Source organism: Thermoascus crustaceus, assembly GCF_041956765.1.
Source record: "Thermoascus crustaceus strain CBS 181.67 unplaced genomic scaffold VTN00scaffold_10, whole genome shotgun sequence".
Lineage (NCBI taxonomy): Eukaryota > Fungi > Ascomycota > Eurotiomycetes > Eurotiales > Thermoascaceae > Thermoascus > Thermoascus crustaceus.
This window is the reverse complement of record NW_027192536.1, coordinates 361,326-384,388: the sequence shown is the minus strand read 5'-3', so window position 1 is coordinate 384,388 and position 23,063 is coordinate 361,326. Positions and strand designations below refer to the sequence as shown.

The 23,063-nt window shown below is 49.3% G+C and overlaps 4 protein-coding genes across 4 annotated transcripts; 2 read left to right on the top strand and 2 right to left on the bottom strand.

Moving 5' to 3' along the window:
* Positions 1 to 40: 40 nt before the first annotated feature.
* VTN00DRAFT_2512 (uncharacterized protein) lies at positions 41 to 3,627 on the bottom strand (the record flags this gene model as incomplete). The annotated part of the gene is made up of 2 exons (XM_069428736.1): positions 41 to 775; positions 832 to 3,627. 2 exons carry the CDS (start codon positions 3,625 to 3,627, stop codon positions 41 to 43), a joined length of 3,531 nt encoding a protein of 1,176 aa, XP_069283561.1.
* Positions 3,628 to 3,952: 325 nt separating this feature from the next.
* VTN00DRAFT_2511 (uncharacterized protein) lies at positions 3,953 to 4,453 on the bottom strand (the record flags this gene model as incomplete). Its single annotated transcript, XM_069428735.1, has 1 exon — positions 3,953 to 4,453. One exon carries the CDS (start codon positions 4,451 to 4,453, stop codon positions 3,953 to 3,955), a length of 501 nt encoding a protein of 166 aa, XP_069283560.1.
* Positions 4,454 to 12,351: 7,898 nt separating this feature from the next.
* VTN00DRAFT_2510 (uncharacterized protein) lies at positions 12,352 to 13,869 on the top strand (the record flags this gene model as incomplete). The annotated part of the gene is made up of 2 exons (XM_069428734.1): positions 12,352 to 13,193; positions 13,248 to 13,869. 2 exons carry the CDS (start codon positions 12,352 to 12,354, stop codon positions 13,867 to 13,869), a joined length of 1,464 nt encoding a protein of 487 aa, XP_069283559.1.
* Positions 13,870 to 22,283: 8,414 nt separating this feature from the next.
* On the top strand, positions 22,284 to 22,649 carry VTN00DRAFT_2509 (uncharacterized protein; the record flags this gene model as incomplete). The annotated part of the gene is made up of 1 exon (XM_069428732.1): positions 22,284 to 22,649. The coding sequence occupies one exon, from the start codon at positions 22,284 to 22,286 to the stop codon at positions 22,647 to 22,649; it is 366 nt and encodes a 121-aa protein (XP_069283558.1).
* Between the last annotated feature and the right edge of the window lie 414 nt (positions 22,650 to 23,063).

The following is a 23,063-nucleotide window of genomic DNA, read 5'->3' as shown; positions in this document are numbered from 1 at the left end:
CTTCGATATCCTGTACCGCAAGTGTCTCGTGTAGCGTGGTTTATACATCAATCATTTCAGCATCCTCCGCCAGAACTTCGTCAGCTGGACCCCAGTTTCCCTCATAGACCGTGGCCCCAGCGCGACGTCTACGCTCGGCCCATTGGACTCCAAACGTTTGCAGAACCTGGTCTGCTGTAGGACGATCTGCGGGATCTGGAGAAATCATCCAGCGGACTATTCTGTCCAAGGCATCTTCATCGTTCGCATCGACCATGAAGCTAGGAGGGTCAACCAGCTCGCCACTCCGGGCAAGACGGGCGACTCTTCGTTCATAAGATTTGTGTCGCTCGAGAAAGTCATCGTCCCCAAAGTCCTCATCCCCAGAGTCGGATGCACATAGGTCGTCAAACGACGGCTCCTCCGACACCGGATTTCCCGATGCGTCTCGGAAGATGCTTGTTTCCTCACTCCAGGTCAAGCTGGGAACATCGCTCATATCGCCGTTTCTGAGTTTCTGCCAGGACACTCCGTTATCAGGAAGTTCGACGTTTCCGGCAGTCTCGAACATGATCAGGCCCAATGCGAAGATATCGGCCGGCTTGTCGTACTGTCCCATCAGGATCTCGGGTCCGATGTACTCGCGGTCACCTTCACCTTCAATCCCCTCTGCGGCGGGCCAGCGTGTGGCCATGCCAAAGTCTGCAATCTTCAGCACGCCCTCGAAAGTAATCAAGATGTTTGCCGGCTTCAAGTCAAGATGGATGAAGCCTGAGTCATGTATATGTTTCAATCCCTAAATCTCAAATTAGCTATTGCGACATGAAACCAAGTTGGAAAGGAGAAACATACCAGAGACAACTCGAGCAGGATCTTCCAGATCCGGAAGTCATCCAGTCTCGCTTTGAGACCCACCTGGGCGAGGAAAACATCAAGGCTTCCTTCCTCACAGAACTCGGTCTGAATGTAAAGATGGCCCTTATCCTCCCAACTGTCGATAAAAGATATAATATGGTCGGAGTTGGTGAGGGCCTTCAACACATCTACTTCACGCATACGACGTTCGCGGTCTTTCACACCTGCGTAAGGTTGTTTGGACTTCTTCACCGCCCAGACACGCTCGGGAAGTTCGTTTGGCGATTTTGTGGCACTTTGTGGGAGGGAGAAGATTGATGTGTACTCTGAGGCATTTTGAGGTTGCGCGACTCGATACACCTGCGAGAACTCCCCGGTTCCGATAAGTTCAACTTTCTCGAACCGTGAAGTGAGAGTAATGTCCACGTCTGGGGCATTGTAACCACTCAGAGACAGGCTGGGACGCTTCCCCGTCTGCGGGAAGTACTCGCGCGGGCCAGTGGGAGTCGCAGGCAAGGCCGCAGGGTTGAACTCGTGCGTGGTCAACGGCTGCTCGTTGGGTGCAGAGATCGACAGCCCGCTTGGATCTGGCGGCAAGATATGCTCCTGGGGTGTACGGGGCGAGGCTCGTTCGAACTTATCGTTCAGAGGACTCGCTGTAGATGCAAAACATGATTTAGCATGTCCCACCGGCGCAGAGCGGAAACTCGTAACGTTCTCCGAATGGGGACTTGGAGTGTGGAAGTTGCCCATGGGGCGAAAAGGAGGATGGCATGATGGAGGGAGCGTAGAGTAGGAAGATTTGAGGTTAGCTGATGGCGAGTCGTCCATCATGCTATCACTGTCCTCCTCTGCACTCAGCGGAGATGCTCCAAAGAGAGAGAACTTACAGCTCGATCCCTTAGATTCTGACAATCTGTCGAGGGAAGCGAGTTGGGTACCAGCCAAGGGGTATGTTCTGGAAGGGAAGAAAGCTTGCTTTGTTGGTGTTGGAGGCAGATCAGCCTCGCTTATGGATTGATTGTCGTGTCTTGCTGAAGGAGACTGTGATGTTTCGTCACCGTCGACACTGACGAAGCTGCTACGGCGAGAGAGGGTCGGTTTGTTGAAGTTACTGCCGAAAATGCCCATGCCCTTGGCGAATGGGCCGGAGGTTGGGCGCGTAGTCTGCGGATTAAATGGCGAGGAGGGAACTGCGAAGGACTGGCGAACCAGCTTCGGTTTCTCAATCGTCCGCTCCGGTAACGCCTTCTGTCCAGTGGGAAGCAAGTTGATAGATCGTTTGCACGGGGTGTCAGGCATGTTCTTATTGTATCCCAAGCTGCTCTGGACATCCTCCGCGTTGCGATTCTTCTTGGAGATCAGCCCGGTGGACATGAACGCCGCAGGAAGAGGCTTCACGAGTTTGTAGTTCTCCGGGGTCGCAAAAGAATCTGTTGAAGAATTCGAATCCTGTCGAGTGAATGGGCGCCCCGTTCCAGGCCTGGTCGCGCCCACCGGAAGCGATTTGGAAAAGTTACAGGCAGCCTTCGGCCGCTCCGCCTTGTGGATTGGCTCATGGGTTGGGGAATCATCCGCCAGGCTAGAGCTCGAGGAAGACTGGGTGATCGTCCTGGATAGGGGGTGAGCTGCATGAGGAACGTTCGCAGCGTCCTTCTTCTGGTTGGAGGAGAAAAGAGAGCTGCGGGAGGTGGTCGCGAATGTGCCTTGCGAAGCAAAGGGGCTGTCGCGACCCGATGGCTGGAACAGGTTACCGTCCAGAGACATGCGCGGGCGGATTGCCGGAGCGGGACTGCCACCGGGCGAGTCAGGTTGGTCCAGAGTCGTCCGTGGTTTCGAGAACAGCGATCGATCCGCCTGGCGCTGCTGGAGGGTCGATCTCCTCAACGAAGAGGAACGCGTCGGGATAGTCGCAAAGGGACTGAACGGCGCACTGGGGGCCGAACCGGAAGGCGTATCGTTTTCGTTAGCAGAGTCGTCGGTGGTCTCGTCAGTACTGTTCTGTCCACCATCATTGCTGCTGTTGCTACTGTTGTCAAATATGCTGAATTCTCCCCCAAAGCTTGCACTGTGAACACTGCGTCTCTTCGCTGATGGGCTGCCACGACTGGCCTGATCGAGCCCCATGATACCATCACTGCGTTTAAGGGGGCTCACTGTAGACGAAAATGCTCCGAAGGTCCCGCTTCGTCGCTTTTCGACACGCGAAAGTGTGGGCTTCGGTCCCAGAATGCTCTCTGCAGGCAGAATAGTCTCTGTAGAGGCGTTGGCGCTGACCGTCTCGTCCGAGCCGCTGTTCTCTTCCGTGGTCACGACGGCAGGAGTCGCATTCACATTCTCCTCCCCCGGTGCCAACGTCGCCGGTGGAGCAGGAGTCGCGTTTCCCTGGTCGGCCAAGGGGTTCAGCGCGCGCTTCGTGGGACTTTTCGGTGATGTTCGCGTTCGGGATGCTGGCATCGGGCCGGTACGGCGCATCGTAGGACGGCTGATCTTAGCGCTCGGGGGATAAGGAATGGCGAGAGGAGATTGGTTCGGATTTGAAGAGGTCGGGACGAGAAATAGACTTCCCTGGTTACCTCTCCGGGACGGGGAGAGGGGAGAGGATATGAATGGTGTGGTGTTCTGTGTTCGGGAGGGTAGCAGGCGAAAATCAGAGCTCTTGGACGGTGAGCGCGACAACGACCGGCGCAGCTGTCTGATGGCCGAGCTCGCATCGACATGATGGATCCCGGATGGAGAAGGCAGATGGAGGGTACCGCCCGCATCGCGGTGCGGCGAAAACGTTGCGACCATGATCGAGAATGCGTCACGCGCCTAAGCTGAAAAGAGGTGTGATATTCGTCTTCCACACCAGGTTACGACGTCGCAGAAGACTTCTCTTCCGCGACTGCTCTTGACCCCAAACGATATAAACTCTCGCGGGAAGGGCAATTGGTCGTCGCGCAGTGCAGATCTCGGTTTGACTTTCAGGTGAACGTGATATCAGTCGAGGGTGATGAGCGCACACGACAACAGAGGCGGTAGCGGGGCTGAGACACCAGTGTGTCAGATTCAGATCCCAAGAAACGGCACTGGAATGTTGATGTCGAAGGAGAGTCGTGTGAGTCAGGCGAAAACGTCATAGGATCATTGCGAGGCGGAGGAATTCGAGGCAGTGGACGGCTCCATGCGCCCTGATTTCGGAGGCCCCGAACAAACAGACGCGCCTGGAACCCGACAGAACAACGGCCCTCCGCGGTGGAATGCGTCGGAGCGGGCCTGACGTCTGGAAGGTACTGTCAAGGACTGATTGGAACGAGGATGAAGCGCAAGGGCAACTGTCAGGCTGTCCGGACAGAAACCACACCTTTCCCAGGGCTTCTGAAAGACGACGCGCAAGGGGGTGGCAGGAACGAGAAAGCACGAGGCGGGCGCGGCGTGATTGGAAGTTGCGGTATGGAGGAGCGCGGGCGGAGGAGAGCGCAGAGAGTCGGACGTCGAGAGAAGGCCGGATTGACGAGATCTCGAGGGCGCAGACGGCGCGGATCGTGCGGTTCAACGGTGGTGAGTAGAGGTCGGCGAGAGACGAGGACGAGGGCGAGGAGGAGCGAGGCAGGCGTTGAAGAGGGCGAGAGCGCATGGGAAGCGGCGTCCCACGCGCTCGCGTCAAGTTGTTGTTTTCAGCCTCCGAGTCGGGTCTAGCGCAGGTGCGGGACGCGCCACCGCGCCGGCCCGTGACAGCGCGAGTTCGCCTGGGGTCCCCAGGAGATATCGTGAACACAGTATGTTCTTTGTGAGGAGAGAAAAAGAGAACAAAAAGACCAAAAAATAATAGCATTATAGTGCTGTGTATATGGTTCTGAAGTCCTGTACTGCCAGCACAGCATACAGCATGGCCGCCCCTCCTCTATCGCAAACCGACGTATCACGTATCTTATCAACAGCAGCTAACTTCCCTTGCATCTATCGTCGGCTCACCAGCCGAGCCACTGTCAGCGCCGCACTGGGTCACACACTCAACATATTTTTTTCCTTCCCTATTCTCATATATTCTTTGCTCTTCTAACCCTAAAAGCCTCCCTTTCTTTCTCTTCCTAGTCCTAGATTTCCCCTTGCTGAGCCACAGGTCCCCCGCCGGATCCACGTGTCTCACGCGAGCGACGTCAACGTGGTCCATTTTGTCCCTCTCCTTCAATCCCTCCGTAATGTATATAACCCACTGCAAGGTGTCCAGAAGGGCATGTAATAATATAGTTCTAACCTCGGTTACTCTAATATTAATATAACACCTTCACTGAGGGTCGCATCCCCTCCTACGCTGTCTAACCCCTCTTTTGACGCCCAATGTAAAACATGGACATTCCGGGCTCCACCGTTATATATATCTACACCTGGATATATATCCTGTCTCAGAGCACCTCCTACCGCTATTCCTGCTCCCTTCTCCCTGTCCTAGAAACAAGATGGTGACGATGATAAATGGGATACCAAGTGGATATGGCATCCGGCCCACGACGCGATGGGCCCGTCGCGTCCTCCGCCTCACCGCTTCCTGGTTCCTGCCACCCATGGAACCCGGCCGTCCCGCCCTCGGGACGCGGCGATCAACCGTCGCTGCTCTCCGCCTCCATATCCATCATAAAGCATACCTTCTAGGTAGGTATATCCGTCCATCCATGAAAGTGTATGTGTGTATGTGTCAAAAGCAGGTGCATGATCAATCGATGATGTCAATTGACCGGTTGCAACACTTCCGCCACCTTCACCGCCAACAAAAAGAATAGTAGATTCTCCTATCGATAACACCTTGTGCGCACTGGACACTTTATGCCCCGACAGAGCAAGCGCACGACATACGACTACCCACCTCCATCGTGCGGTCAGTCAGTAACAGCAGGCTAAGAAACCTGAAACGGCGATCTATAATCTAAATCATGATAACCATGATTTAAACCGTTGAACGCTTCCTTTTCTCCGCCTCCTTTTCTGACTATACCAGCCTCCCCATCATCTCTCGTCGGCTGCCGCTCCGCCCAAGCGACGCTCCGGTCCAATCGTTGGAAAGACGCGGACGCGTCCATCGTCCCCGGTGACGCGCCTCGACGTCCGCCGCGTCTGCACGTCGGAGGTTTTGCTAGCACCCCTGTCCATCGCATAATCCCACATCGGGGTTTTGCATGTTTTCCCCCATCTGACATCTGCACTACTGCTACTCATGTCCCCTTTTTCTTTAGCCCGTTGCTCGTGTGGGTCATCGACCACCGGATCTCTGTCCTCCTGCACGCTACAACAGGGTACTGCTGCTGCAACTACCGTTCTTGTCATTAACCGCAGATAATTCTTGGATCTCCTCCTAGAATGTGGGCATGAATTAGACGCGCTGCACCCGAACCGGTTTGGTAGTCTTCTCCGAGTCGGGCTCGGGCAGTTTCAAGACGTTGATGCACCGATCTACTCGGACGCCTGTCCACTCAGCAATCGCGACGGGCGACGCGCCCGGCTCGCCCGACCAATCCTATGCAAGTCCGCCTGGGTTCTCTATGCAACGCGGATAACCTAGGCGCTGTTGGCCTGGTGCGTCCTCAATTTTCAGGGCAAAATACTATCCAGAGTGGGTGCCATCAGATGCCGGCATCCAGTGCATGTGCCCGTTTCGCAAGGTATAATGCGATGGCTAGGTGGCTGGGCTTTATACTGATACGGAAAGTCACTACTACAATCGCAGGCTCGTAGCCCTCGCCAAAGAGACACCGGTGGATTCGCCTGTAGACCGCCAGGAAAAAGAAAAAGGCATGGATACTGAATACATGTTGCTTGGCAACTGGTTCAATATTCCAAATTCTAGAGATGAGTCCCGGCCGGTGACACCGCTTGATCTTCTCCACATGGAGTTGCTTGAGGTCTCGCGGTGACCATGACCAAGGTAGTGTTTCCAGATCCATCGTCGTGTCTCTAATGGTGAGTGTGCTCTCTGAAATACCATGGAGTTGGAGAGATCGATTTTGAAATTCCTGGTCACTACAGAATCCGGCCAGAGTATCTACTACTTTTGAAAAGACTCGTAGCGGCGTAGAGTACGTGATGGATGTGTAGTATCACACCTATCCCACCGGCTGTCTACTATGCATTCAATGCTACAGCTCCTGAACTGATGCCTCATCCAGACCATTCCCAAGTTAGGTAACTTGACTGGACACCGACAAGTGCTAGATGATTAGGTCGTTGACTCTCTTGGCTTTCACTTGAATATACAGGATATATCCCTATGTGCTATCAAAATGCTGTACGGAGTCTCAGGACTTAACGTTGTATCAGGTGACTCCCAAACATCATTAACCTGGATCCAACAGAGCTGACATTTCGATACATAGATGTCTGTGTAGAATAAACCTGTTTTTTATATCGTTCATTGCTAGGTACGTAGCAGTTACGTTTGTTCGTCCTGAAGCTATAGGGAAAACAGATCTATACCTGCTCCGAGAAGATGCTATACTGTAGGATGGCAGCAGCGAGCGGATCCTTCTCAGTAGATTATCCCCTGCTGGGATTACATTGTCAGTGTTGACTGAATATAGCTTGACTCGGTTCCTATGACCATCATGTTCTGGTTCATTTCAGTGTATGATGCACTGTCTCTGCAGCAGTGAGTGAGGACAAGACACTGATGATAGCACAGGTGACAGTGGCTATTTGAGTCCTAGATAGATAGATAGATAAGTAGAGCTGCGTCACCTCCTTGCTTATAGGACACTTGACACGGCTGTAAGCAGCTTGTGGATATCAGACCACTATGTCTGTCTGATTCGGAGGCACGAAACCATTCTTGTTATATCATTGCCTGTTGGCTCCCATTTCTTAATGCTCCTGGCGAAAAAACCAAAGTCTTATAAATTGGCATGCTATTATCAATAGTTTGATAGTTTGGCTCTTGGATAATGAGACGTCGTCTAGGGGTGTAGTTGTTTTCAAGGCGTCTAAGGAGGTATCTTCTCGACATGCCATTGGCCATAGAAGGGATCCGGGGGTGTTCTCCGGCCCGATGCCGATAGGATAGGGTAACTTGGGATGAGATAGATTGGAAGAGCTGCCTACGGATTTGTGGATCTGTTATCTTTTCTGGTCTTTGCTATTTGCTGATATATATATATATATATACCAACAACACCCAAAACCCTGTGTCCTGCCTGAAGAGAAAAAAAAAAGAAATACCGGTCAGTGTTCAGACGATATATTTACCAAAGTCCCTCTGATGCCAAGTATTTTAACATGTTTGTTTGGATACTGTGACTGACTAGACCTCTTGACTTGAAAGATGGTATCTTGTTCTTCTAAAATTCTCGGGTTCATCGCTCTTGCTTTTGCTTTGCTTGCAGAAAGGATATAGCGTAGATTAGGTAGAGTTAATGCATTAGAAGCGAACATCCAGCGGTCTTAGACGTTTGTTGCTTCTGTACTAATACAGCACTATTATATATACATTTGCAGATATCAGATCGCAATGTGTTTTTCGATAAGATGGACTCGATAAAAGGTCCTGCACGATATATAATCACCGAAGTAGGTGCCTAGGTAGTAAGCTTTTATATATATATAATGTAGTAGAATAGGTTTCCTGCTTTGAAGAATGCCGTTGGTTTATAATTTATTTGTTTCTCTATGTGAACCCAAATCTCGCCGTTTCATTATTCATTCGATTCAAGGCAAACCTCTTCCCTCTCTCTTTTCTCACTTGATTAGCAGGTCCTGCCGTTCACCCTAAAAGGTCTGCCGTTTGATTTCTCCCTGCTTTCGGCGGCTGAGGTGCAGTGGGTAAAATATTTATCCCTACATGTCTGCTAACAGCTTGAAGCTTGTTCAGATTTTGGTAATTTCTTTATTTGTTGTCATTTTATTGCATCATAAATCGAGTTGCATGAATGAAGCCCTCACGAAACTTCAGCATCTGTTGTTAGCTCCATGGAGGGAGGGCAATGAAGGCTTTTTTTTCTATTCTATTCTATTCTATTCAAACAGCCTTCTCTGACCCTGCCTTCTGATCTTGCCTTTTCTTTCCACAGAGCTAACAGCGTCACCCGGAGATCTTTTTGTACCAGGTTTAGCTTTTGTTGCAGCTGCCTGGTATGCGATTATCTACAAATGGATATTGCTGGTCTTGTAATTATAATTGGATGGAAGACCGGTTTTGAAGCATCGTATAACTTAGCTGTCGTCTTTGACAAAGTATAACCTGAGGCATACCTTACGGAAAAAGTACGGATATTCTCCGGGTGTACAACTAAAGTATATATATATATATATAAACCTTTGAATTAGAGAAGGATATGATTATCGTAGATTGTATATGCGTACATGGGTGCATCGAGTTGACGGTCTCATCTTCGAATGCGCTAAATTTTTCACATGTTGAATGATGGCGCTTGATCTCAGAAGACACGGAAAGTAAAAAATATTCTTCGTCGGAGATGCCTGAAATGGAGACGGGCGGAGCAGAAATACTTGATACTTATCCCGCTCACTGTATTTACCAGGAAAGGGATGTTAGTGTATATGTGAGACTTTTCTTTACTCGGAATGGAGTGCACTCCGTGAGAGTGGGGGATTAGTTGAGATATATCCAGCACTAACTTCTGTCACAGCAAGAATAGAAACAGAGATTGATAACTCCAAGAGGATGTAAACAAGACCGACCCTAGATACTCGAAATTCTATAAGATCGTGACAAAGGCGATTCAGCCGGGGGGTCAACTGATCTTGCTTCCCCTTTGAGGAATGTAGCAGGGTCATAAGATGCAATACTAAATCCAAAGATTTGCATTTTTTTTTTAAAAAAAAAGTGCTCTGCTGACAGTACAAAAAAAGGGGACTACGATTATGGATATTATATATGGCGATATCGGAGGATGAATATCGTTTCCGCATACTTGATCTGCGTCGGTAGTAATGACGTTGCTGCGCGACGACAGATACCAGCTCCTTTTAGACACCCTGTCAAGCCAGATGTATGCAACATGGGATAGTTTTTCCAGGATAAACTCCTCTCCACTGTCGTCCTGAGTCTCAAAATTGTCGCTAACTACCACTCCTATTTCCCACTAGGCTGATAATGCAACCATGTCAACTGCAACATCACCAAAAGTCAACGCATTTGGAAGTGCATCTAAGCTAAGAAGATAAGGCGCAGCGCCTGCTTCAAAGATAGCTAACTAGGAAATACGCAGACGCACAGACTGGGAAATGAGCACATGTTGGTACTTGATCTGGCACCAGAGATCCCTAGCAAAAGCACACTAGCGGCTAATTTAGTAAAAGGATCATCCAAGGATTTGCAAGAAAGAGTCCTTATCATCGAATCTGAATGAAAGTATTCAACAGCGTGATTTCGGTCATTTTACTGTTCTCAGTGCGAGTTGATGCAGAAGTCGAGGTCCAGATAGTATCCGGGCAAGGGTATTTGGAACGGCAGAACAGTGAGATCTGGGCTGTCGGATGCAGGTACGGGGACCTTCAGGCCAATAGATTGGGCAACCTTTCGGGCAATTTGCTTAATTGCCGCCCAATCCGATCCAGGGATGATCGGTGATACCAACTGCTGAATGCAGGGAACCCACTTTTCCTTCTTTAATTTCAGTGTGATTGATAGGCTGCAGGGTCCAGCTGACTTGGTTTCATCCTTTCCAGCGAAGCGCCCCTGGTCTGATTGGGGTAAGGCGTTCTGCACGTCCTCTGTTCATCTTCCATTGCTCTGGGTCATCGTGACCAATCTGGTCTTGTGGAAACTCCTGACCGACGAGGCTAACCTGACGGGCTCCCCAATTCAGGCTAAAAAACAGGGTGTACCCAGTAGTAAAAGCGTGCAGAGGTGTTGCTTAAGATAGAATGAGGGCTTCCAGAAGGGATCTCTATCTCTGCATCTTCCACTCGATCGGGATTCCCGAAGGAGGCTTCATCTCCAACCGTGCGACGGAAGTCAGGAAACGACGTAAATCAGAAAAAACTCGGCTTTCCCGAGGGAGCAGTAAGTTCCGCTATCTACTGCACAAGCAAATGCTCTGCGACATGTCAGTAAAACGTCGTGACCAATGGTATATACTGGCCCCGGAGATCGATATAATGAGGATACGAGTTCGACGGCAGGCAAGCTTGGCGGGCAAACCATGGACCCTTTCAAGGATTAGAAAAAGAAAAAACAAACGACAGGGGGCCCAAGAAGACAATCACATTCCCAAGATAGTCACAGAGGCCGTCGCAGGTCATAAAGCACAGGCAAACGCGGTACGCCCGCTATCGAGACCGTCGTGAGATAGACTCGGTCGATGGTGGGGTGAGAGGCCCTTGACACCCGATAAGGAGGGGAGCGCGAGAAGTGGAGAAAACAAGCAGCTCCGAACGAGGGACAGGCTAGGCCATGGGCTCATGGGCTCCTCATGGCCGCAGCGGAAGCTTCAGTTCTTCGTGGCGTGGCGGGGAGAGATCGATCATAGGACGACGCGGAAAAGGCCGTTGCCCGTTTGGCTGAGGTCTCTGTGGATACTATTGATGCAGAAAGAAGATTCCCGAGATGAGATCCAGGAGGAATGATGAGGACATCTCTCGGATGTCCTGAGCATGCCGATTTTCCTGGGTTGAAACCATGTGTGTGTACTAGGTCACTGGGATGTGCTGGACCTCGCCAATCTTGCCTGTTTGCTCTCTCTGCGTCAAACGTCAGTCATACAACAACGACGTATGCATTCTCAACCACCCCTTCTTCCACTATCCTATGCATAATCATACAGCATGATGCACCGTTTATGTCTACCAAAACAGGGCTCTCCTGCGTAGCTTGGACGCACCGCGCAGGCCGGCATGCAGGCCTGCACAATCCGACATCGGGCCAGTGCGGATCTAATCTAATCTCGTCAGTCAGGCCAGCGGATCCAAACTCCCCTCCGTGCCATCCACGCCGAGAGCCTGCGGGGCGCTTTGAAGAAACGCTCGCCATGACCCTATGGCTGACCGCGGTCCCGCGTATGGATCATGGAGGATGTTCTCCTGTCCACTGACGCTCCCCTTCCGCCCCATGGCCCTGCGGGATTGGCGGCTGATACTGCAACTATGACGATACTGTCTGGGGGTTCTTTTTCCTCGTCGGACCTGTGCAGGTACAGGCTCGAGTGGACCTAGGGACATTGAACCCCGGTCCGCTGTCAGAACCATGGCCGCTCTGGCTTGGGTATCCTATGAAGCGGATCCGCTGGGCATGGACATACGAAGCTAGTGTATGTATTTTTCCTTCGGTCCTCGAGGTCTATATAAGTCGAGAGCTCCTCCTGCGCGGATCATGAAACTTCGATCCTGCTAACTGCCCAGCTTTGCGATACCCCCGCCGGAGATTATTTCTCTTGACCAGAAGTACCATTTGTACTACTCTCTGTTCTCAGCTCCTTCCTCACACAACTTTCGACAGCTTCCTTTTCATTGCCGCTCTAGGTGGGCGGCCAGGTGTATATCTTTATTCCCACAGTCGCTCGAATGGATTCCATGGTGCACGAACCAGAGATGGGCTCCCAGCTCAATTGGGAGAAGGACTCGGGAGCTAGAGTCAGCTCTTCAGAGCCTTCCCGGCTGAAGGCTGTGCCCCAGGATGAACTGCACGACCTCATCTGCGTTGGTTTCGGCCCTGCTTCCCTTGCGATAGCCATTGCCCTGCACGATTCCCTCGATCCAACCCTCGTCAAGTCCGTTCCTCAATGGCAGCCGAAAGTGTGCTTCCTCGAGAGACAACCGCGGTTTGCCTGGCACTCCGGGATGCTGGTCCCTGGTTCCCGGATGCAGATTTCCTTCATAAAGGACCTGGCAACTCTCCGCAACCCGCGCAGTGAGTTCACGTTCCTCAACTACCTCCAGAACAAGGGTAGGTTGGTACGGTTTACGAACCTGGGAACGTTCCTCCCGGCCCGGTTGGAGTTCGAAGACTATATGCGATGGTGCGCAAACAGGTTCGAGAATGTTGTATCCTACGATCAGGAGGTCATGAATGTGATCCCAGAGCAGTCTGACCCTACGAGCTCTGTGGTCGACTCCTTTAGCGTCTTCTCGAGGAACACCAAGACCGGGGTCGTGACTGCAAGGAGAGCAAGGAAGGTCGTCATCGCCGTTGGAGGAAAGCCGAAGATTCCGTCCACATTCCCACAAGACCCCAGGATTATGCACTCGTCGAGTTACTGCACTGTGCTGCCATCCCTCTTGAAGGAAGAATCGAAACCCTACAACATCGCCGTTCTTGGAAGCGGACAAAGTGCGGCTGAGATATTCCATGACTTGCACCGTCGATACCCCAACTCGAAGACGTCACTCATCATGAGGGACTCCGCTCTCCGGCCGAGCGATGATTCGCCATTGTAAGCACATGTCCTTTGTCTCCATCTTTTGTATACGTTGCTGACTGGCGATAGCGTCAACGAAATCTTCAACCCCGAACGGGTCGACGAGTTTTATAACCGATCAGAAGAGGAACGCAAGCGCTCTCTCGCGGCTGATCGCGCGACAAACTACAGTGTGGTTCGGCTGGAGCTCATCGAGGAGATATACAACGAGATGTACATCCAGAAAGTCAAGAACCCCAACGAACGCGAATGGCAGCACCGCATCCTCCCCTGCCGCCACATCACAAAGGTTGAACGAGACGGTCCCCAGGGCCGGATCAGGCTTCACGTCGAGTCGACCAGGCCCGACGCCAGGGAAGCCAAGGAGATCCTTGAGGTCGATGCTCTGATGGTCGCCACCGGTTACGTGCGCAATGCGCACGAGGAGATACTGGCGCAGGTGCAGCACCTGCGCCCATCCGGCCACAACGGATGGAAGGTCGGCCGAGACTACAGCGTGGAGCTGGACCGCAGCAAGGTGAGCGCGCAGGCGGGGATCTATCTCCAGGGTTGCAACGAGCGCACCCACGGACTGAGTGACAGCCTGCTCTCGGTGCTGGCGACACGCGGTGGGGAGATGGTGAACTCGATATTTGGAGACCGACTTGCCCGGGGCTCGGTGCAAGCCACCAACTACCGTGCGATGCTATGACTGCAGGTCCCACGCGTGAAGTGGTTGCGCTAGCTGTTTCTTGTTTTGACCCGTTTGTTTCCAGGTGCAGGTACTAAAAGCCGTATTTTGTGTTGTTCTTTTTTCTTGTTTGTTCTCCTGATACTATCATACTAGACGCTTCCAGCTGAGCATTATTTGGGTTTTGTATGCTTTTTTTTCGCGTGTAATTTATTTAAATAGAACCACAAAATGAATGCGGACTCCACTTTTAGTTTGAGCTGCAGACGTAGAAAACTAGAAATGCGCCGGGTACCGGGGTAGCAGCTTAGGTAGCATGATCATGGTGACGAGTCGGAGAAGGCGGCCAGGAGCTCCCTATGACCGGCCAGCCGTGACGCGGAAAGCGATGCTGACTGCGTAGATTTGGCCCGAAGCGATGGCGCGCGATGACACATGCGAACTGCATCTATGCCGCTCCCCCCCCCCCAATTCCCGGCTAGATCGATAGGATAGCTTCCAGGTGTACAAGCTATAACGCTGTCTCCGGAGGATGTCCTTCTTCGAGCTCCCGCGGCTGCCGCGAATCGAGCAGGAATCAGATACTAGCTGGGCAGCAGACAGAAACAGACACGACGAAAATCACCAAAGCTGCATTCGTCCGGCATTTCCCTCCGGTGGAAGCAGAGAGAGTATCTGGAACATGGCCGGCCCAGCGCCAAGGGCGGCCAGCGACAGCGCGGCGTTAACAAGCGGGTCGTTTGGCGGGCCCCGGCCTGTCTTTTCCAGCATGGTGCCATCAGATAACCGGGTCTGGCAGAGAAAAATTTTTATCTGATCAAGCCCTCTTCCGAACTCGCCAGTGTGGAGTAAAGACCGTGTTTCTCAGACACGAACGTTCCTGCGTAACGCTCCTCGCTCCGCGCCTCTCGGAGCACTAGTTCATCCCTGTTGGCAGTGATCCCCATCCTTAGCCCCTGGAAGCTCAAGGGCTCTCGAGTCTCGGAGGTTTCCCGTTTGTCCTCTAGATGCTCGTGAATAACCCGGGTCCAAGACTTCGCGCCACATGGTGATGACGATGGCGAGATGGCTCAGCCAGAAGTCGACCGCTTCACTCTGGTTCTGGCGATCTCGGATCAGCTGAGGTCTCTGTGGTTCAACCGCTCATCCGCACCCAGAGCTCTCTCCCTCTCCGGACTCGTGCGCTACCAAGCCAGAGCCCGGTCCATCGCAAAGTTAAAAACCGGTTCATTATTCAGTCTCGTGTTGAGATGAGGATGAGCTGGTGCTACGGACCTAGTTACCTTCCAACTTAAAAATAGGGAAAAAAGGAAAGGGTTTCATAAAAACCTGGGTGATAATCTATCTCGTACTGTATTATTACGTACTCCAGGTCACATGGTGTAAGGTGCTGCGATCTTACACTGATCACCGCTCTCCCAATCAACATCCCTTTTGATACCCGAACGACACTTCCATGCATTCCAGAAACCCGCCAACAGCAGCAGGCATTGGCGCTGATCTCTTGCGGAATTGCATCAGTGAGATGAGCAGGATGACGCTGGCGATCTCTCTTGGTTCACCTGCTGCCAGCTTGGGATCTTGCAGGATCGCTGATCAGGAAATTGATCAAATCAGATATCGGAACATCAGGGCTTCGAGGCTCAGCAGCCTATTTTCCGCGCTAAGAAAAACCATGTGCACTGCAATTCTCAATGGATAACACAATCGAAACATCTCTGAGACCCATCAATTACCCGAAAATCCCAAGGTTTCGACCGGCCCGGCTCTGCCACGCACGAATGCGAAATTTCCCGCCATAATTTTTCCTGGTGGAGGCACACAAGCACGGTGGGGCGTCCTTGGTCCAGCTCAGGAATAGGATAACGATCCAGCGTTGCATCTCCAAGTCCCGCGGGGTCTTTCACTCTCCCTCTCTCATTAGGGGATCTGATCGCCATATGGTGTCGTATCTCAATACATGCCGCATGGGGAATTGCTCGGAATTATTGTTTTTGCGATCGAGATTGCAGCGCTACCATGTGCTAGTGGCATGATTTCGCTTCTCCTTGCCGTTGTCAGGTTGTCTACAAGCCGCGGCAGATGCGGGCAAATACAAGCTATGATTGCTCGAGCGGCGGACCCCTCCCCCTCGTTTCATACGGAGCACTGACTACCTAGTTAGGTAGCTATGCGCTCCGTACTCCGTGCTCGATCCTTCTTGATCGGAGACCTTAGCTGGACTAGATCCTTAAAGGAAATACTTCACAAGACAAGCAAGAATAAAAAGGAAAGAAAAAAAAGACAAAAAAGAAAACAAAGGCAGCCCGATGCATTCATGGGCACACCCTGTATCTCCCTGATCGAAGTGTCCTTTAAACTCTATTTCGTGTTATCCTGATCTAGCACTTCCAACCTATGTTCTTTCTCCTGTTCCTTCCCTTTGTTCTCTGGGGCTCTGTATAAGAAGCTGTGCCTTCAGCATCATCAATCGTGGTCGCCTGGCAGATCCCTGATAGGCCGGCAGAATTGAACACAGCCGCCTGATGACGTCTTGCAGAACGCTCCCCTTCACTGTGTCACAAGTGATGTTCTTGGCGTGTTTTTATTCTCCTTCATGCTCACTGCTCACATCGCAAGAAGGCTAGTTAGTATATGTCGTGACTATCCCTGCACTGCAGCTAAAGCTAAAAAGGATCAGGGTTTCCAATCACCAGGGCGCTCTTAGAAAGCGCCTTGAGACGATTCGTTCGCCTTGTCGCCCCTTGTCGCCCTAGTTCAAACGTTCTTTCTCCTGGGTCTCAGCCACTAGATAAACCTATCTGATAATCAGGCCATGTGAGAATAGCCTCTCCGCGTCGCCCTCTCAGCTTCGGTCTGATTGATCATTATTACCTATTGTTGCCCGATGATGGGGACGGACAGGTCGTGGAGACGAATCATCGGCTACTTTTTCATACATGGAAGTCGGGTAGCTATCTAAGCTGTTATTATTATTGACCTGACCCACGCTTGCGGTGCTTCACGAATCAACTTCCCCTCTTTTGACGTCCAACCAACTTCCAATTCCCACTACTTAGGTGCTCCTCGGCTGTATGTAAGGACCTGTCACCCGCGCGTGCCGCGCTGCAAGTCTTCTTTTGAGATCGACCATGCTTAATCCTTGCGTCGCCTTGTCACACCTCGTATAAGGCGCTCCTCTCCCTCCACCAGTCAATGTCGGCCGATTTCAAAGCCACTATACTTAGTACTGTACCCTAGGCATCCATTCCAAGTTTAGTTTGCAAGTGCCGGCTTGCTTCACTTCACTTACATCCATCTGCCGAAGCATCTTGGGAGGGATTGCGTATAGAAGATCGGCAGAAAGTTTGTTGCATGCGATCTTTCTGTCACACACATGGTATGGCGCGGGCAGGAATCAGTGATGTCACCATTTCAAATTCCTATTCATTGATTGATCGATTGAGTGATTTGAATTGAACTCGCAATCCCACGCTCCCTCCGTGTCTCTCTCTCTCCACGGGACGCCTAATTTAGGGGATGACTCCCATACCTCTTTGCTTTGTTTTGTCTTAGTGATCTTTGCGATCTGCATGCAACTTGACGCTATCAATTTCGACAGATAGGAAACTGTAACTATTTCTACGCGGGTTCTCTCTCTCTCTCTCTCTTTCTCTCTGAGTCTTGGAAACTTTCCAAGTCACTTGTTGGAGAAGGACGCGCGTGACTACAGTACATACCTAGGCACCTACCTACCTAGATACCTAGGTGCCTCTATCTACTATTCTATTATCTGTCTGTCTACCTGTCTGTCTCAGATCTTCATGGTCCTATCAAAAAAAGAAAAGAACGAATCAATTATCTATTAGATAAGATGGTGCTTTGCTTTTTCCCCTTTTTTATTTTCTATTTTTTTCTTTTATCGGCCAAAAAAATAAAACGAAACAGAGATAGGGACATTATAATTATTACTACCATTTGCTTCTTTTTTTTAAAAAAAAAGAAGAAGGAAAGAAAAAGAAAACGTTTATTTTTGTACACTACAGTATAGCATAGGATAGCTCGTATCGAAATGACATGACAGCGCCCCCAACCCCCTTTTCTTTTTGTAACGACGGGCCTAAGACTTCTTAGGCGGAGGATCGTTGGGTTTATCTTGAAGGACAGAAGACAAGGAAAAGATAGATAATGAGTCATTACTAGCAATGTTAACTAGGATTGCTATTTGAGTTGACCACAGGGTCCTAATCCCCATGGTTAAGGAGTGTCTTATATACATGTTGAACTCTGCTTCGGAAATACCTATCTGGTGGATCATGACCATGGATGGATTAAGGGTCAGGTTGGATCAAGAGGTCGGACAGATCAAAGGCCCTGATGGATCATGGCCATCGCTCTTGATCCATTGTCATGTGATAGATTCTCCCCCTCACTGTCTTATCGGAGATTCCTAGGCTGTGCCATAACACTTTTTTTGTTGTTGTCTATTACTACTGCGGTTTAAGCAACATCAGCTGACTCGGCTCGGCTTCAACTGGTCTCTCTCTCTGCCTGAAGGAAGTGAGTCTTCTTCTTCTTCTAAGGTAAGATAGGGAAAGACCAGATAGAGAAAAAGGGGGTTGGGGGGGGGGATCGGATTAGCTTGGCTTGGGGGGAAAGGAAACTGAAGGAAACCGAAGGGAAGGGGAAAAAAGGCCATGATATCATGATATGCGATGCGAGCGACAAAAACTAAAACTGAGCTAGATGAATATTTCTTTCACTTCTTCCCTTTTCCTTTCCCCACTTGATTCGTTAGAAGAGAAGAGAGGATAATATTCAAGATGTGTGTACTACATTATGTATGTATATGTACATAGACTGCATGTCTACAGACAGATTTACTAGCCGGCTGGGTTCCCCCCAAACTGCGATATTAAATGAATCTCCTAATGATAATGTGTAGTTAATTTACAGGGTACAGGGGGAAGGGGATCCCCACCCCAATCAGTGAGAGTGAGACAAGACTCGAGACTCGACTCGCGTGCTGTACGGTACTTACTGTATGCGGAATTAGATATTAGTGCAATCAGAGTTGTAGCAGGATGACGATGATTACTTACTATATGCTTTGGCTTCTTCATGGGAAATTGATGTATGGGTGATTTTTTGGTTTGGGGGGGGGGGAGTTCTATAAAACCCTAAACCGAAATAACAAATCTTGTGTGAGTTAATTCAGGTATAATTACTCTATTATCTACTTCTAAATTTCACAATAATATCGCATCCCTTTGTTAAGGCGTGTGTGGCACGTCTATAGCCCACAATATTTAGGCCATGATGACTTGTCTTAGTCCCTTTTATCATATCCAATGTAGTGGCGAACCACTTTCGTAATAATAGAGTTGAAATTCGATTAAATTTTCAAATTGATCAAAAAAAGGATAATGTTTTATTATTCTAAACTGGGTAGAATTGTATTATTTTTAATTTCAACAGGATCTAATCTAATGTTACCTTTAGTAACTCAAACATTAATTAAGATCTATCCCTAATAAATTATTAGGTGTTATTGCTATGTTTGCTTCTATTTTAATCTTATTAATAATGCCTTATGTGACGGCGCTCAGTCATAGTATTATTAGCTAAAACTATGGTAGCTTGTCATACAGAATTGAAAGCATGAGAGGAAAAGAAAGGAAAGGATTCATGGGGCTTCATATAATATGATATATAGGCAAGTAGGACCAGCAGTATTCCAGAGACCAAGGAATGCTTAACACTGCCTACCTTACTGCCTAGGTGTCTGCTGTGCTGTCACATCACCCCCTCTTCAGAAGAATGCCTGCCCACAGATGTGTAGGGTTAATTATACTGGCTTATTATTATCTGGGTGATCATCCAGTTCTTCTCCATCATCCTAGTATCTTAGCCACTACTTTAGGTGTTGCAGTGGGCCTGGCAGGTCTGGATATTGATTGTGGAAGCTGCACAGTTGATGGAGGGATTCTTTGAAGTTCTCTGCTGGATACCAAGCTGGATCATTATTGTAGCCCACCCATTTGATCTTATATTGAAGCTTCCCCCAGCAAAGGTGTGCTGCTAGGATCTCCTCCACTTCCCATTCCTGCTCTCCATTGACCTCAATGGGGGGAGGGGGGTCCTCAATCTGGCCTGGAAGGGGGTTTGTAGTGGCCTTCCACAACTTGTCCAGGAAGAATACTGGGTGTATATGGATGGAATCAGGAAGGTCAAGCCAGTAAGCATTGCCAACTTTCTTAATAATACAGTATGGCCCTGCCATTTGGAAGTCAAGCTTTCAGCTTGGTTGATCTGTCCTTCAGTTCTTCATTGATACCCATACTGAATCTTCTACTTCAAAGTCCACAGTTCTTCTATGCCAGTCCACCTGTTGCTGTTAAGAGTTCTGGGCCCTTTTAATCAGTTTCCTGACAAAGTTCCAAGTGGTCTCTAGCCTCTTGACCCATCTATATATATCTGTTTGGTTCAGCTGTTCCATAGTAGATTGATCTGCTGGCTGGGGATGCTGCCAGTTAAAGAAGATCTGGGGGATGACACCACAATCTAATAAGAAGGGAGAGACCTCTATTAACTTATAGGGCAGAACTGCTGCTGCAAAATCCAAAATTGGAAGTCATTCAGACCAGTCATTCTGATAGTGATTAATAAAGGGGCAGAGGTGCTGTGCAATATGCTGATTGATAATTTTAGTCTGCCTATCAGTCTGAAGGTGGTTGGCAGTTGACAATTTCAATTTAATGTCTAGAATCTGACAGAATTCATCCTAAAAGTCTGAAATAAATTGGGGGCTACAGTCTAAAATAATAGTGTCTGGGGGTTCTGTCTACTGATAGATATGTAGGACAAAGAGCTTTGCCATATCCTATGCTGTAGTAGTCTTGTGGCATGGTATGGATATAGGTCTCTTGCCTAGGCAATCTACCATTATAAAGGCAGCATCATAACTGTGCTTGTCCTTGGGGAAACTTTGAAAGTTTATTGATATATATCTTTAAAGCTGCTTAGGGATGGGCAGTGGCTGCAGTAGTTCTAGTGGTTTGTTATATAAATTCTGGATTCTTCAATATATATGGCAGTTGGCCACATACTGATCAATATCCTGAGTCATATTTGGCCAGTAATATCTCTCTGTAAGTAACTTTCTTATCTTGTTTCTTCCTGGATGGGCAGTGGAAGCCTATTGGTGTGTCTTATTCAGAAGCTCTATCTGGAGGTTTCCTTCTTCAGGTACAACCAGTTAATTCTGAATAAATAGGAGTAGGCCTTCTTCTAGGGATCAGAAGGCCTAACCTTCAGTAGCTGCAGCATAGAAGTTTGTTAAAAATTTATATATTCAGTTGGCCTATAGTAAGCAGTCTGCTAGATACAGTTCTTTCTGTATTAATGCCAGTTCTATCTGAGAGATCCCCATCTTCTGCATAATTTGGGGGTCCAGCCATTCAGTCTTCAGAAGCTGCTAGGTCTGATACTCCTTCTTTAGGCTATTCTGGGCCTCTACCATTGCTGGCTGCCTGGATAGAATATTGGCCAACAGGTTCTGCTTGCCAGGTTGGTATCAAATGAGGAAGTGGAATCAGATTAGGTACTCTGCCCATTTGGCTTGCTGAGAGGTGTAACGACGGGCCTAGGACTTCTTAGGCGGAGGGCTGTTGGGTTTATCTTGAAGGACAGAAGACAAGGGAAAAGATAGATAATAGTTGTTACTAGCAATGCTAACTCTAGGATTGCTATCTGAGTTGACCACAGGATCCTAATCCCCATGGTTAAGGAGTGTCTTATATACATCCTGAGTTCTGCCCAGAAATACCTATCCAGTGGATCATGACTATGGATAGATCAAGGGTCATGTTGGATCAAGAGGTCGGATGGATCAAGGGCCCTGATGGATCATAGCCATTGCTCTTGATCCATTGTCACATGACAGGTCCTTCCCCTTGCTGTCTTATCAGAAATCCCTAGGCTGTGCCATAACACTACCCCCCCCCTCAAAGATCTTCGGCCCAAAGATCCTTAGCTTATAACCTGGCTTCATTTCTCTGTGAGACTTCTGCTTCTTCTCTTCTGTAAGTATCTTCACATCATGTCTGGCAAATGCAAGTGAGGTAACCAAGGAACAGAACATTCATCCTTAGGTGCCAAGGTTGATCTTCTAGGTATCACTATGCCTGTTCCTTGTTCTCAGTGTCTTCTTTTGTGAGAGAAGGGAGAGGAGGTTGAATGCAAGGTGTATCTCAACTATTCTCACTGTGGAGAATGTTGTCGGCAAGGTCATACACAATGTGATGCCACTGGGGTGGAGGATGCAGATTGTCTGACCCCTCTATTCATCTAGCTTGGTCCGTCTTTGCTGATCCTTTGTAGTTAACTGATTAAAGAGGGCTCTGGATAAGGCATATGCTGACCAAGAAGCAGCTCATCAGGAGCTCAATGCTGCAATGGCTCATTTGGCGCAGGTAGAGAAGCAGACTGATCTGCTGGAACAGCAAGGTGTTCTAATGTTGACAAAGAAAGCTCAGTCTGTGGAGGATCTTGAAGAATTAGAGCATTCAGAGGCTGTATCTGAGGATGTTGATCCTGTTGAGGCTGAATGTCCTTCTAAATGGACACATCAAGAGGGTCTGAGTGCAGGCCCCTCCTCCTCTGGTGGGGGCCTGGGTGAGCCTGCTTCTCCTGCTGGGACTGGGTCCCCTGTGGACTATTCTCGCGTGCCATTCTGGGAATCCTCCCTTGACACCTTGTTTGCTGAAGGTGTAGATCCTCTGGCTTCAGGCAATCTGGGTTTCAAAGGTGGAATTCTTTAAGGAGTTTCCTGCACCCACCACAATTCTCTATGGATTGCCAGGAGTTCTTGAAGTCATCATAGCCTTTCCATTTTAAAAGGTACATAAACTGCCTGTCAATTATGCTGCTGTCTAACACCTTTTCTACCTTATAGTCTTGATCATTGTCTGGGTTCTCAGATAGGATTTCCTCAGTCTCAGTAATTGGTTGGGTGTTTTCCAGCACTGGTTCCAACAGTGATATATGAAAAACTGGGTGTATCTGTATGGTATCTGGCAATTTAAGGCAGAAATTGACCTCTCCTTTCTTTTCTTCAATTTCAAATGGGCCAATCTTCTTAAAATCCAATTTGTTATTTGGCCTTTTTGTCTTCACATTTTTTTGAAGGAGGTATACTTTATCTCCTGCCTTCAAATTTGGTCCCCTCTTATGGT